The 15,300-nt window shown below is 37.8% G+C and overlaps 1 protein-coding gene across 2 annotated transcripts in view; it reads right to left on the bottom strand.

Annotated features, from left to right (window-relative positions):
- MASTL (microtubule associated serine/threonine kinase like) overlaps positions 1 to 15,300 on the bottom strand; it is a 33,732-nt gene that overhangs the window by 1,116 nt on the left and 17,316 nt on the right. For both annotated transcript variants that reach the window (XM_055330974.1, XM_055330975.1), the window contains 5 exons: positions 12,098 to 12,270; positions 9,917 to 11,062; positions 8,045 to 8,183; positions 2,806 to 2,919; positions 2,624 to 2,725 (listed from right to left, as the gene is read on the bottom strand). In XM_055330974.1, coding sequence (XP_055186949.1) covers positions 2,624 to 2,725; positions 2,806 to 2,919; positions 8,045 to 8,183; positions 9,917 to 11,062; positions 12,098 to 12,270 — 1,674 coding nt within the window. The remainder of the gene's footprint in view (positions 1 to 2,623; positions 2,726 to 2,805; positions 2,920 to 8,044; positions 8,184 to 9,916; positions 11,063 to 12,097; positions 12,271 to 15,300) is intronic.

The raw sequence follows: 15,300 nt of genomic DNA, 5'->3' as shown, positions 1-15,300 counted from the left end.
TTCTCTCTCTGTGATCCTTAGCACCACCTACTGCCCTACGTAACTCTGGTAGGAAGTCATCCTCCACTACCTTAACTTTCTTCTCTATGTTGCATCCTTCTCCTTCATGGTGATTTTTAACACATACACTGATGAAATTTGTGACACATTCTCTTCATGGTTCTTTGACTTCTTTGATTTCATTGACTTGTATCTTGATTACATGCCCATTTTGCAGGATGGTTCTATCTGGAATCTTTACTGCTCCACTTACAAGATCTCAACTTTGCTCATTTCTTTAAGTACATTTGCAATACCTAATTCCTTCTACCTACTAAAATGAAAACATACTCTTTTGATCACACTGTGATACTTAGTTGTTAGACACAACCTCCCCTCTCCTCAACCCTTCATGTTAAGTGAACAATAAAGATGTTGGCAAAATAATTAAGTAATAATTAAGGCATTAATTAGTTTTAAAAAAATCAGCAACCAAATTTAAGGATAATATTAGGAGAAGACAATAGAGACAGGAAAGAATTATGTGTCTACATTAGGAGTGATGGGTTGGGTAGTTGATATGTCTACAAATTGGTTTTTCCCTAAACTAAAATACTGGTGGGAAAATAAAACAACAGAAATAATTCACATTTAGAAAAATTGTCTCTTAATTGTTCAAAGTAAATGCCTGAGCATAGATTACTTTAGAGTTACTTATAGCAGTAACTCTTAAACTGTGATATCTGGCTGTGATGTGAAACTTGATGACTCTCTCATCATAATTATTTATTTAAACTGAACTCACAAAGGAATTCTAAGCTAGTTTAAGATTAACTCTACAAACAATTGTTGCAATGACTGTTTTTAAAACTGAAGACTACTGTCATCTGCTTCACTATGTAAGTCGTTCACTAAACAAACAAAAATCTGAGGTCATTGGTGAGAATGGTGTTCTTCTGTCTCCGCTTATTTTGTCCTTTGGGAAGCAGAATTACCCCAGATGAGAACTCCTATTCCAAAGTAATTTTAGAGCTGAGCTTTCAAATGTCTGCACACTCATTTTACAAAGGATTTTCCTCAAATCTCACTTGTCAGAGAGGTCTTCCCAACCACTTTATCTAGAAGATCTCTTAACACTTTGTATCTACTCACTTGCTTTACCTTTCTTCTCAGGACTCACTGCTAGATGACATTATGTCATGGTTGTATCTGATTACTTTGTCTTTTTTTTTTTTTAAGATTTTATTTATTTATTCATGAGATACACAGAGAGAGGCAAAAACATGGGTAGAGGGAGACACAGGCTCTCTATGAGGAGGCCAATGCAGGACTCAATCCCAGGACCCAGGGATCATGACCTGAGCTAAAGGCAAAGGTCAATCACGGAGGCACCCAGGCGCCCTACTTTCTGTCTTTCCACTAAAGACAAAGTTCTATAAGCACATGGGTTTTAGTTTGTTCATCTAGAATACCTCCAACGCCCACAGCAACATTGCCTGGCACCTAGAAGTCACTCAATAGGATTTGTTAAATAAGTAAATTGTTGGTCTTATTAGAGGGAACACCTAGAAGCTGATATGAGTGACATTACTAAAGCTCATTTATTCTGAAGACCTTATACCACATGGAAATGCATTTGGGGACATAACTGCTTCATTGACTCAATATGTACTTTGTTACAAAGGCAATTTTTTAAAAAAAGGAATTTGGGGGCAGCCCAGGTGGCTCAGCAGTTTAGCGCCGCCTTCGGCCCAAGGAGTGACCCTGGAGACCCGGGATCGAGTCCCACATCAGGCTCCCTGCATGGAGTCTGCTTCTCCCTCTGCCTGTGTCTCTGCCTCTCTGCCTCTCTCTCTCTCTCTGTCGCTCATGAATAAATATTTTTTTAAAAAAGGAATTAAAAAATATGTATTTATTAGAGACACAGAGACAGAGCTAGTGAGAGAGAGCATAAGCAGGGAGGAGAAGGAGAAACAGGCTCCCCCACTGAGCAGGGAGACCAATGTAGGGCTTGATCCCAGGACCCTGGGATCATGACCTGAGCGAAAGGCAGATGTTTAACTGACTGAGCCACCCAGGTACCTCTACAAAAAAGACCTTAAGGCAGCCGACATTTTATCTAATTTGAAACTAAACGAAAGCTAATGAGTTTTTCTAATTTCAAAATTGGAATTTTAATATACACCTGTATTGGAAAAAGCCATTGAATGGTTTACAAATATACCAGATTTGTCTTATTTGAGACAACCTGGCACTTGATACATTTGTCAGTCAATAGTGGTATCAGAAATGAAGCAGTAAGAACTTACAGAAAAGAGTTTTGATTTAAAAAGTTCCTGTATTTGTTGATGAATAACTTTAACACTTTGAAAAAACCTAAGACATTGAAAAGGTAAGATTGCTTTAAGGTATCTGTTTGAGATTAATAAAATTAAGTGAGTGAATATCCCCACCTGATGCATTGCATTTTAATGCAGAATAGGGACAAATATATCAATGCATATCTAGTCAGCAAAAATAAACTGATGAAATTTTTAACCAATTTAGCAGTCATTATCTATAGTATTATTATACTAGAACTTGATATCATTACCATTCATCTGAAACAAACTGAGAATAAGAGTTTTTTAACATAAAACCTTACCTTTAATTCCAGCTCTTTTTGCATTATCAATAGTTAAAAGTATTTCTACTGCATTTTGAGCATTATCTGATAACTTTTCTTCACTTTCAGGCCAAGGGATATCTACAAACACAAACAGCTTGTTAATCACTGTTCAAATAATACTCAGATAAATGCATCTATCTTAGTAGAAAAAGAATCACCTCTTTTCAGAATATTCTGGAATACTTGCTGTGATGTTTCATCATTGAAAGGAGGAATTCCTGTAAGAAACTCAAACAAGCAAACTCCAAGTGCCCACCAGTCGACCGCAGGACCTAGAATTTAAGAGGGAGTAGCTGAACTTGCAAGCATTTTGTATAAATATTTCACCAACTAAAATGTTAATACATGGATATTTGGGCACAGTCAAGGCATTCATTTCCTAAGGCATTCTTCTAGGTTCATAAGGTGCAAAAATCCAAATTACCTTCATTTTGGTAATATGGCAATTACTTTCCTTCTCTATTCTCCAAGAAGTTTAGATTAGCAATCAACACAGCTAGTCAAAGAAAAATGAAAGGTATCTTTCTTTTGTCACTAACAATAACCTCTGATATTCTGGACACTTACTTGTTCTAAGTCCTAAAACAGAACGAAGGAATGCATTTAATCTAAAGATTAGGGGCAGCCCCCGTGGCTCAGCGGTTTAGCACCGCCTTCAGCCCAGGGCCTGATCCTGGAGACCTGGGACTGAGTCCTGCGTCAGGCTCCCTGCATGGAGCCTGTTTCTCCCTCTGCCTGTGTCTCTGTCTCTCTCTCTCTCTCTCTCTCTCTCTGTGTCTATCATGAATAAATAAAATCTTAAAAAAAAAAATCTAAAGATTACTCTCTAAAATAGAGTACTAACAGAGTACTCAATTTCAAATAGGGGGAAACAAGAACATTGAGATGATTCTCTATTCCATTTACTTCATATGGGTATGAGATAAAGTAGCAATATTTATACTAATTGGAGGATACCCTGGTTAACAAGGAAAAGTCTTAGAATGTTTTAATGTATCCTCACTCCTTCTAAGAACATAGGGGGACAAATTAGTTTAACAAAAAATATTCACTGAAACCATAGCTTGAGGAAGTAATTTGGGAGTAAGTCTTAATAAATATGTAAAACCCCTTTCTAAATAAGATCTTTACTGGAAGCATCATCTATATACAAAGATGTTTTAAACAATTATTTTAAACATACATGACCTTATAATCTGTTTTATACTTTTGTTTAATTCTATGAAAAAGTATTTCCTAAGTAAAAGTTAATTTTAGTAAAAAAAAAAAAAGATTAACTTCAATATAAATTTAAAATAGAATTTTTTTTTAGGATTTTATTTATTTATTCATGATAAACACACAGAGAGAAAGAGGCGGGCAGAGACACAGGCAGAGGGAGAAGCAGGCTCCATGTAGGGAGCCCGACATGGAACTCGATCCCGGGACCCCAAGATCAAGCCCTGGGCCAAAGGCAGGCGTCAAACCGCTGAGCCACCCAGGGATCCCAAAATAGGAATTCTAGTCTAGTACTAAATGTGCTTGAAAATTATTCTTTAGGGATCCCTGGGTGGCACAGTGGTTTAGCGCCTGCCTTTGGCCCAGGGCGCGATCCTGGAGACCCGAGATCGAATCCCACATTGGGCTCCCGGTGCATGGAGCCTGCTTCTCCCTCTGCCTGTGTCTCTGCCTCTCTCTCTCTCTCTCTCTCTGTGACTATCATAAATAAACTAAAAAAAATTTAAAAAAAAGAAAATTATTCTTTAAAATCAACTTCACACAATTTATTATTGTGGTTAAGAAACTACCACCTTTCCATTTTCTTAAAAAAAATTTATTTATTTATTCACAAGAGATAGAGAGAGAGGCAGAGACACAGGCAGAGAGAGAAGCAGGCTACCCGCAGGGAGACCAGTGTGGGAGTTGATCCTGGGACTCCAGGATCACTCCCCAGGCAGATGCTCAACTGTTGAGCCACCCACGTGTCCCTACCAACCATTCCATTTTATTTTTTTATTTTTCATTATTTTTTTAAAATTTTATTTATTTATTCATGAGAGACACACAGAGAGAGAGGCAGAGACACAGGCAGAGGGAGAAGCAGGCACCATGCAGGGAGCCCGATGTGGGACTCGATCCCGGGTCCCCAGAATCACACCCTGAGCTAAAGGTGGCGCTAAACCACTGAGCCACCCAGGCTGCCCCCAAACATTCCATTTTAAAACAAGTAGGAAAGTGCTGTGGAATCTGCCATTAGGAAAATAATCACATGCATTTAGAGCGCCTCTTCATGGCAAGTCACAGAATGCTATCCTCCCTAAGGAACAGTCTATATAGACTTCTATTTCTAGAAGTAATGTAATACTAATGCATGTAATAATCACATACAAACCAGCTCAGTTAGTGGATCTTTTAAGTGGCATGGAGAAAGAATAGATAGTATAACCAATAATAACAAAAAATTAGGGGAGAAGTCAGGAAAAAGACATATATTTTTATTATTTTACTTAGGTTAGAAATTAGAACCCTTTTCCCAGCTCAGCCAAAATGTCCTCATGTCAAAAACTTACACGATTTCTCCATAGATATGTCACACATATCCATATATTTGAGTCAAAGTCTAATAAGATCACATATTATGATAAATTGTAGCAATTATAATACATACTATTAGAGAATAGAACACATTTCTTTTACACTATTGGTTTCTTTTTCCTTTTCCTTTTCCTTTTCCCTTTCCTTTCCTTCCTTTTCCTCTTTCTCTTTCTTTCTTTCTTTCTTTCTTTCTTTCTTTCTTTCTTTCTTTCTTTCTTTCTTTCTAAGATTTTATTTATTTATTCATGAGAGATACAGAGAGGGAGAAGCAGGCTCCACGCAGGAAGCCCCATGTGGGACTCAATCCCAGGACTCTGGGTCACCACCTAAGCAGAAGGCAGGTGCTCAAACACCGAGCCACCCAGGTATCCCTACATTATTGGTTTTCTAATTCAAAACTTACATGTGTAATTTGTACATTGATACTGTTATGCCTTTCTGTTTTCTAATAATAATGGAATTAAATGGGTATGAAAATTCAAGCCCTGTTGTAAGAGCTAATTTAAAAATATTTTATGAAGCCGGTTTCCTGGGTTGCAATAGAAAAGGCTATATCTCCACTCTCTGCCACCTTTAAAAGTTATTTTTAAAAATGCCATATGCCTACATTGTTTTCAGAGAAGAACATTTTCTCTGATGTCTTCCTGCTCAGAAGACAGAATATAGTTCATTTTGTATTTCCTAAGTGAGATGAAACAAAATTTTTTATACAATGTGATCTAGTTATACTTTGTTCAGTGTAATTTGCTTTAGCATATTACTTCATAGAAAAGCTCACTCACCCAGAGTCAGAAATCCTGCATGTAAGAAAAGAGTAATTAGGTAATATTGTATAAAAATCATGAGTTCATTCTCATATCATTCATTGAACTATATATGAATTATTATGCCAGATACAAGGGATGCAAAGATAAATAAGAAAGAGCTTTTCCCAAAGAGAAAACAACCTACTCTGGGAGAGACAAACATAATTTTGACACAATGTTAACAGCAATGAAACAAAAATATGCACAAGCAGCCATGGGAAACTCTGGCCAGAGTTCCTAAGTAATTGGCCTAGGGGGAAGACCAGGGAGGATTCAGAGAAGTCTTAGCTGTCCTCAGTATGATGTTTAGAAACAGAGAGGTCAATACAAGAAACAAAATTGGTAGACAGGCCTTGGGGTCTGGAAATTGGGGAAACAGTTATGTATAAAGCAGTGATTTTTTTTTTTTAATCATAAATTGCTTTGTACTGCAGGGCCTGGTTGACTCAGTCTGTTAGCATCCAACTTTTTTTTTTTTTTTAGCATCCAACTCTTGATCAGGGTCCTGAGTTCAAGCCCCACAGTGGGCTCCCAGTATGGAGCCTTCCAAAAAAAATTGTTTTGTATTGTTATTTTAAGAACTGTGTATCAAATATTTTATAGAAAATGAAAATCTTAAAATGTATCACTAAAGGGGGAGCCTGGGTGGCTTAGTTGGTTAAGCAGCTGCGTTCAGTTCAGGTCAAGATCTCCAGTCCTGGGATGGCAATGGCATTGAGCTCTCTGCTCTGCCGGGAGCCTGCTTCTCCCTCGCTCTACTGTTCCCCTTGCTTGTGCTCTCTCTCTCAAATAAATAAATAAAATCTTTTAAAAGTATATATCATGAGACAGTAAGGTAACTAGGTGTCCTATTAAAATAGTGGCAAAGATCCTAAAAAACAAACCTTTACATGTGACGCTTACTTTCATACTGTATCCTGAGTAGAGAAAATGTATATTATAGGAAACTAATTAGCAAATCTGTGACTTAGCAACTGTATAAAAGGGGCACTGTATAAAAATGAGTTAAGTGCCCAGAGGCACTTTTTATCCCTTTCTCTCAAGAATTTTCCCTTCCTACATTCTGAAACGAACGGTTTTGATTTCCTAGAGCTACTGTCACAAAGTGCCACAAACTGGATTCTTCAAAACAGGAATTTATTGTCTGATGGCTCTGGAAGCTGGAAGTCTGGAATCAAGGCATTGACAGGACCATGCTCCCTCTGAAACCTATAGGGAAACTACCTTGCCTTGCCAGCCTTCTGGTGGTTTGCCTGCAGTCCTTAGCTTGCAGGGGCTTCACTCCAACCATCCCTCTTCCTGTGATATCCTCCCTGGGTCTCCATGGTCGTGTGGCTGTGTTTTTATAAGGACACCAGTCATATTGGCTTAAGAGCCCACCCTGCTCCAGGGTGACCTCATCTTAACCTACCTACCTAATTATACCTGCAAGGACCATATTTCCGCGTGGCATATGCAAAAAATCTCAGGGTGAAAACTTCAACGTGTCTTTTCAGGGGGACAGAATTCAGTCTAATACCGTTCATTTCAGAATGTAGGAAGGGAAAATTCTTGAGAGAAAGGGATAAAAAGAGGCTAGGTAAAAATGTCACCCTTATCTTCCTATGCTGCAGCCTGAAGATAGCTCATTCCTGGCTTGACCCTGTGGAGAGGGAGGGAGAACGAGCTCTAAACAGGAATGTGCTGCTGCAGACTGAACAGGAGTTTGACTCAACTTTGTATTCCTGAGCCAAAGCTGAAACAGACCCGAGAAGAATTTTTGAACAAAAATAATAGAGCAGGTAGATGGTAGGGATTCTCTGGATCACTGAGAGTGAACAAGAAGGCAAAGAACAAATGGCTGCATGTCTTCTTTTACCATAAGAAATGCCATATTTATGAGAAAACAGTATCACATGATACTCATTTTCTTTTACTCCAGGCAATCCAAGTACCAAAGAAATTTAAAACCAGTTTACCTTAAAAGAAAATGTAGTGATTGATAATACTTCAAAAACTGAAGACATGTAAGTCTTACCATGGGCCCTGCCCAGTAACAGCTCAGGAGCAAGGTAGTCCGGGGTTCCAAGAATTCGCGCATCATCTACTGGGGCCGCCCCTCGCCTTACACTCTTTGGAGTTCGGTATGGAGTTTCTGATTTGACCTGATTTGGGGTCTGCCAATTTAAAAAGAGTTTCCAGTAAATCTCTTCATTCCTTCTACAGTGAACAGAAATACTAAAACAAAAGCAAAGCTAGGCAGCCAGGCATAAAAGACATACTCCAATCCTTGATAAATTTTGAAAATGGACTCATTACCAACGATGATTCCAAACAGTCCTAGTATCTGGTGAAATTATTTTTTTTAAGATTTTATTTATTTATTAGAGACAGAGATAGAGAGAGATAGAGAGAGAGAGATAGAGAGAGAGAGAGAGAGAGAGAGAGAGAGAGAGAAAGAGAGAAAGAAGCAGGCTCCATGCAGGGAGCCTGATGTGGGACTCGATCCTGGGTCCCCATGATCACACCCTGGGCCGAAGGCGGCGCTAAACTGCTAAGCCACCAGGGCTGCCCATCTGGTGAAATTAAATAGCTTAGATAAGACCAATTACTTCAATAAGATCTATATATGCATGCAAGAATGACGAAATCCATAAGAATTTGATAGCGTGGATTTTTTTAAAAAAGATTTGAGAGAGAGAGCACAAGCAGGGGGAGCGGCAGAGGGAGAAGCAGGTTCCCCACTGAGCAGGGAGCTGGATGTGGGACTGGATTCCAGAACCCTGGGATCATGACCTGACCCAAAGGCAGACACTTAACCAACTGAGCCACCCCAGCACCCTGATAGCATGGATTAATACAAACTTAAGAATGGTCACTGAAGGATGCTGTGGTTGAAAATGACTGAATTTTATGTGACTGAACACATAAGCTGAAGTAAATGTAAATAACCTCTTGTGCTAATCAGTATTTAAGATATCCTGTGTTCTCACAAGGACTCTGTGAGACCAGTGGGACAGGTGTCAGCACATTCTATGGAGAGACAAGAAATAGGCTCTGAGGAAAAGGAACTTCTAAGTCACTCAGTGAGTTCTGATTAGAAAACCCCAAGTCTTAATTGGGGTGACCCTAATTCAGTTTGCATTTTCTATTTTATGATGTCTCTCCAAAAAAAGAAAACAAATTAAAACTTTGGGATTATTAAGATTAAAAAAATGAAAACTTTGGATTTATTAAGATGAAGATTATTAGACAATAAAAACAGAAGACTTGAAATATATACTTTCCAACTATTTTCTTTGAAAAGAAGAGATAATGTAGGAAGGTCCTTGGAAGGGAGTAAGATAGACTGAACTTTAATATTGTAACTTGGAGTTGCTTTCATCAAGTGAAAATACGTATCTGTAAATAAGTAAACATGTGATTGAAAACATGTGAAAGTCTAGGGGCACCTGGGTGGCTCAGTCTGTTAAGTGTCTGCCTTTGGCTCAGGTCATGATCTTGGGGTCCTGCGATTAATCCCCACAGCGGGCTCCTGGTGCAGCAGGGAGTCTGCTTCTCCCTCTCCCTATGCCCCTTCCTTCCTCCCCGACTCATGAGCATGATCTCCCTCAGAAAAAAAAATCTTAAAAAAAAAAAAATAAATAAAATAAAATCTTAAAAAAAAAAAAAAGCAAAAAAAGAAAATATGTGAAAGTCCAGAGAGCAAATGCAGGAGGCTCTATAGTTAATAAAATTACCACCAGCTTTACCTTTCTGCATCAAAACCTCCAATAATCCATAGATTCCTAACCATCAAAACAGAACTTTATGATTAATCTCAGAAAGTCTAGGTGAGAGGCAAGTATCTGGCTTTCAGAGTTTCTTGTTATAAAATCTAGAGACAAAGTGTTAAAAAGTTATCACATACCTGATATGGCACATAGGATATTCCTTTTTGGCTAGGGGTTATAGCCATGGGATATGAACCACTATAAACACAAGAAATATCCATTGCATCTAAAGAGGTAACACTCATTTTGGATGGTTCTGAGTTATTGGACGCATTAATATGACTATTAAAACTTCGAAAAGCTACTGCATTTCTTTTAGATAAGGTTAATGTTTTTAACACATCAGAAGACGAAGCTAACATTTTTTGGCTACTGGCTTGGACAGCTGGATTCTCATCATCTTTTGGCAAGGGATTTTCTTGCCAGCTGGGTGATACAGCAAGTAGGTCTTCAATGTTTGATTCTTCAAAAGAAGATTCTCTGATGCTTTTATCTGGATCTAAGGACTGCCTTTCTAATGAACTTTCCATTATAGAAATTCCAGGAAAAGATGAATCAGAGTCCATACAGATACTTTTAGAAGCTCTCTCATCATCAGAACCCAGAAAGCTAGAACTTAAGAACTTCTTATTATTCTTGTTGCAATCTTCATCCAATTCACACATAAGGTTTTTTGCTATCATTGGGATAGGTGATTTTTCTGGGGTTTGTTGTTTATCAATGGAAGAATTGACCATGTTCTCCTTATTGGCACAGTCACTTTGTTGACTTTCACATACCGATAGCTTCAGGTCTTGGACTTCATTGGTTAAGCTTGTCCTTTGATTTATATAACCATTACTTTTTTCATTTCTAGACTTATGCTCTATACAATTTTTTTTATTCTGTATGATGTGCTGACAAGGACTAGAGTCAACTAACTCAGAATTTCTTTTAAAACCTCTTTTTCCACAGTATTCTTCAGTCCCATCACTGGGATCCACAACCCACTGATCCGATTGATGGAAACCACACCGGGTGGTGTCAGTGGCCACATTAACATTATTTATGTCCAGTTCTCTTGCTTCCCTAGAAACTTCTCCAGGGAAGCATTTTTTAGCCAGGTTTACACAAGAGCTTCCAGTCGCAGGAATGATACTGCTGTTATGAATAGGAGAAAGGGTTAATTCAAAATCCTTTTTATTGAAACCTTTTGTCTCAATGGCATCGGTAGATTTTGTACACGAAGGCTTTTCTATTATATTCCAACTCATCACTGTAGAGCCCAGTGCATCATCACTTTCCTAATAGGGAGAAAAAAACACTCTTTTAGTTGTATAAAACTGAGATTCTTGAATCTTTTAAACCTCTGTTGATTTCGGTGGAATAGATGACCTCATAAATTACTATGCTACCTATTCCCAGTTTCCACTGGAACAATAGAACAATGATATCACAGAATTAAAAAGCATAAACAATTAAAGTATGTTTTATTAGGTATTGAATGAAACAGCAGCCTAAAATTCAAATAAACTATTTTCTAATATGTACTTGCATAATTTAATATGTATTTGATATTCTGTAATACATATTTGATACGTAGTATTTACAGAGGACAAATTAATAGGCAACATTTTCAGGTAAAATTGAGGGTAAGGCTATATTATGTATATATTGGTTTGCAATAGCGATATAGATGATTCTGTTTTGAATTACAAAATGCACAGGACTTAAAAATATAGTTAATGGAAAATTACAGACAAAAATTTTGTTAAACAGATCACTTTGTACAAGTATAATAAAACCAAGCTGATAAAGGTGAAGCTAAACTAACCATAATTTATAATCAAAACCCAAAATAACAGAAGATAAAATCCACTGTCAACAAGATGAAATGATGATGCAAATGATAATAACAAAATACTTATACAATATGTTTTCTTGAACAGGAAAGAGGTGAACTAACAGTATTAGGAATGGAAACCTGTTTGTCCTGTAGTGTGTATTATCTATAGAGCAGTCTATAAGAGATGAAAAAAGATTGAGAAATCCTGCCTTGACTAAAAAATAATCTGACCTGACTTCTAGAATACAAATATCCAACAGTGAAGACCATCATATTACTGAGAATAATATTTACTGAATTTCTTAAGACTAGAGTCTAGGTTTCCCTTCAACATGATATAATTTGACGGAATATACAGGGAAATGAAGACTATCTTGACTGCCATTTACCTAGGTTTCATTTCCTTACAGAATTTACACAGAAAAGTATAAAGTTTCTCCGTCATTCATGTGACATGAAAATTGGCCTGGGTTCAGATAAATGTCCCTCTAACCTGGCAGTCCTTTTCCCATCTGGGACTGCTGTGGCACTCAGACTCCACACTGGACAGGAAGGTGTGGCTCTGACTGCTGGCACTTGATGTAGCCAGCCTTCTCCTGGACTGCAGTAGATTAGACGTCAGGCACTTCACAGGCATCCCAGGATCGGAGGTAACTGTTTCAAGACCTGGAGGGAACAGAAAACACTGAGGCTTATGTCACATCTTTTTGAGCTCCTCACTGAACCTGAATCTTTCCAGTTAATTAGGCAAGGTATTAATAAGTATGTATATCAGGACTCTGTCTGTGTAAACATTATTTAATCCACAGGACAGCTCAGGTATTTTAGACATACAACTACGGTTATGAACGTTTAGGAAAAAAAACAAAACAAAACAAAAACCAAAAATAACTCTTAACATTCACAAGTGAAAATCAGGACAAAAGAACTAAATTGTAATTAGAGGAACACCCATTACCCAATTTGAAACTCATTTTGATAAAGGAGTATTATTGATATGCTATATCCACATATGATATAAGATGGGAATGTCACTAAATTTACTCAGTTCAATTTGTGTTTAATTAAAACCATAGTTTTAGGGGTGCCTGGGTGGCACATCAGTTCAGCATCTGATTGTTGGTTTCCGCTCTGGTTGTAATCCCAGGGTCGTGACACTGAGCCTTGAATTTGGGTTCCATGCTTAGCACAGAGTCTTGATTGAGATGCTCTCTCTCTCTCCCTGCCCCTCCCACTTGTGTTCTCTCTCTCTCAAATTAAAAAAAAAAAATAGCTTTATTCTAATGTTGAAGTTTATGTGATTACAAGTGTGAAATTATCCACATCCATAAAGATTTTTGTTTTTTTTTTCCAATACTACTGTAAGATAAGTAACAGTGACTTGGCTAACAGCAAGCCAGTGCAATATGGTAGCATCACCTACATGATACATGTTGGTTTATTACATAAACTCTTGTTTCTGAACTTATGAGACAAAATAGGCAACTATGCTTTTACTAAAGATCATAGTTTGGGCATATACAGATTTTCCATATATAGATAAAGATCTGTATATCTTGTTTTTTCTTTCCCAAAGAGTTTAGGTAAAACACATTACTTTAGTCCCAAGTAAGTTTGTACAGTTTTTTGATTTAATGAACCTTGGAACTTTAAAATTAGAAGTATAGAGTTCCAATGGCCATATTTTTTTTAAAGTTTTTTTTTTTTAAGATTTTATTAATTTATTCATGGGAGACATACAAAGAGAGGCAGAGACACAGGCAGGAGGAGAAGCAGACTTGCTGCAGGAAGCCCAATGTGGGACTCTATCCCAAGGCCGTGGGATCATGACCTGAGCCAAAGGCAGACGCTCAACCAACCAAGCCACCCCGGCGGCCCCCAATGGCCATCTAAAACAACTTTATTTTTGGCACATAAACCCTCTCAGTGAAATTCCTGAAGCTCACTGGACACTGACCTTGATAGTTGACTAAACCGCTCAGCTTACCTTTCCCCACTAATGTTGACATTTCTGTCTACCCCAATGCCATGTGCATACTGTATACTTGCTAAAGAGTTCTTTTTGGATCACTGATATGATGAGACCATTTCTCTCTTTGGAACTTTTGATGATTCCCCTTGTTCTACAGCTTAAATTCTAGGTTCCCTGTAATGACACTTGATCCTTCCCCATCTATCTGCTAAATGTCCCTTCCCATTGCACATGCTTCTCATTCTGACATAACACAGTCAGTCCCCATTGTCTGAAGATGGGATACTTCCAAGTGTCCATGCCTTTGTTCATTCCTCTATCTGAAATGCTTTTTTTTTTTTAAGATTTTATTTATTTATTCATGACAGACAGAGAGAGAGGGAGAGACACAGGCAGAGGGAGAAGCAGGCTCTCCACAAGAAGAGCCCAATGTGGGACTCAATCCCAGACTCCGAGATCACACCCTAAGCCGAAGGCAGACACTAAACCGCTGAGCCACCCAGACATCCCTGAAATTCTCTTTTCTAATACATTTGGAGCTATTGCTGTGTCTTTACTGAGAACCATTACTGATTTTCTCAATTAGCATTTAACACTGTCTGTGTTGTATCACAGTATCCTTCTTATGATTTTAGAGGAGCTATTGTTAATCCTTTTCCACATGTAGTCAACACAGAATTACAAGTTCTTCTGAGGCAAGGACTGCTCTCATTCATCTTAATAGCCACATAGTGACCAGCAGGGTGCCTCGCCCTGATCTACTTCTGACTAGATGAAGAAAACAACTCAGGAAGATGCATGTACTTTCATTTAAGAATAAGGCTGTAGTAACATCTGCATATTCTGTATTTTAGTAGTTTTGTATTTATCAAAGCTATATACATTTTTCAGCCACTTAGTTTTCCATAGAAGTGATTTTGACAGAAGAAATAAGACTCAGTGACTGTGGAAGAAAGGGTCAATGGACAGAAAATTTTATTTGCAATCAGGACTTGGCTTACCCATTACTAGTGTGAAACTAAACGTTTTCAAACATTAGGTTTCTCATTTCTAAGTGAGATATCCTGGACATGTACAGATTTGAGGACCAAATTCAAAATGAGGTTAACGTTGATGAAAACATGTTAACTAATTGTTCTTCAAAGCGTCATTATTCACATTCTCAAGACAAAGAACATGACTGAAGAGAAATAAATCATCCACATTTCTGGGCACCTGGGTAGCTCAGTCAGTTAAGCGTCTGCCTTCAACTCAGGTCATGATCCTGAAATCCCAGGATCAAGTCCTATGTCTGGTTCCCTGCTCAGGAGGGAGTCTGGGTCTCCCTCTGCCCCTACCCTACTCATGCTTGCATACATTCTCTCTCTCTCAAATAAATAAATAAAATCTTTTTTAAGAAACCATCCACCCTTGCTGACTTATAAAAGGTGAAGTGCTATACAAATGTCCCATTCTCTTCCTCTACTACTTTTGTTTTTTATTGTATGCTAATAAAAAATTATATTTTTACTTCAGCTATTTTATTTCAAAATTTTTGGAAATAATTTTATAAAGACACAAAATATTATAGGTACTATATCTTCTCTATATAAGTCTTCCATAGACCCAGTACAGTGAAATTTATCCAATGATCATTCTAATACCAAGCTAATTGAAGCATATCTCATTAGCTAGATATTTTACTCTGTTGACTTACAGAGCTGCAACTGGCGGGGGAGCCTGGC

Source organism: Nyctereutes procyonoides, unplaced genomic scaffold, assembly GCF_905146905.1.
Source record: "Nyctereutes procyonoides isolate TBG_1078 unplaced genomic scaffold, NYPRO_anot_genome, whole genome shotgun sequence".
Taxonomy (NCBI): domain Eukaryota; kingdom Metazoa; phylum Chordata; class Mammalia; order Carnivora; family Canidae; genus Nyctereutes; species Nyctereutes procyonoides.
The sequence above is the reverse complement of the archived record's forward strand: the minus strand, read 5'-3'. Positions and strand labels throughout refer to the sequence as shown.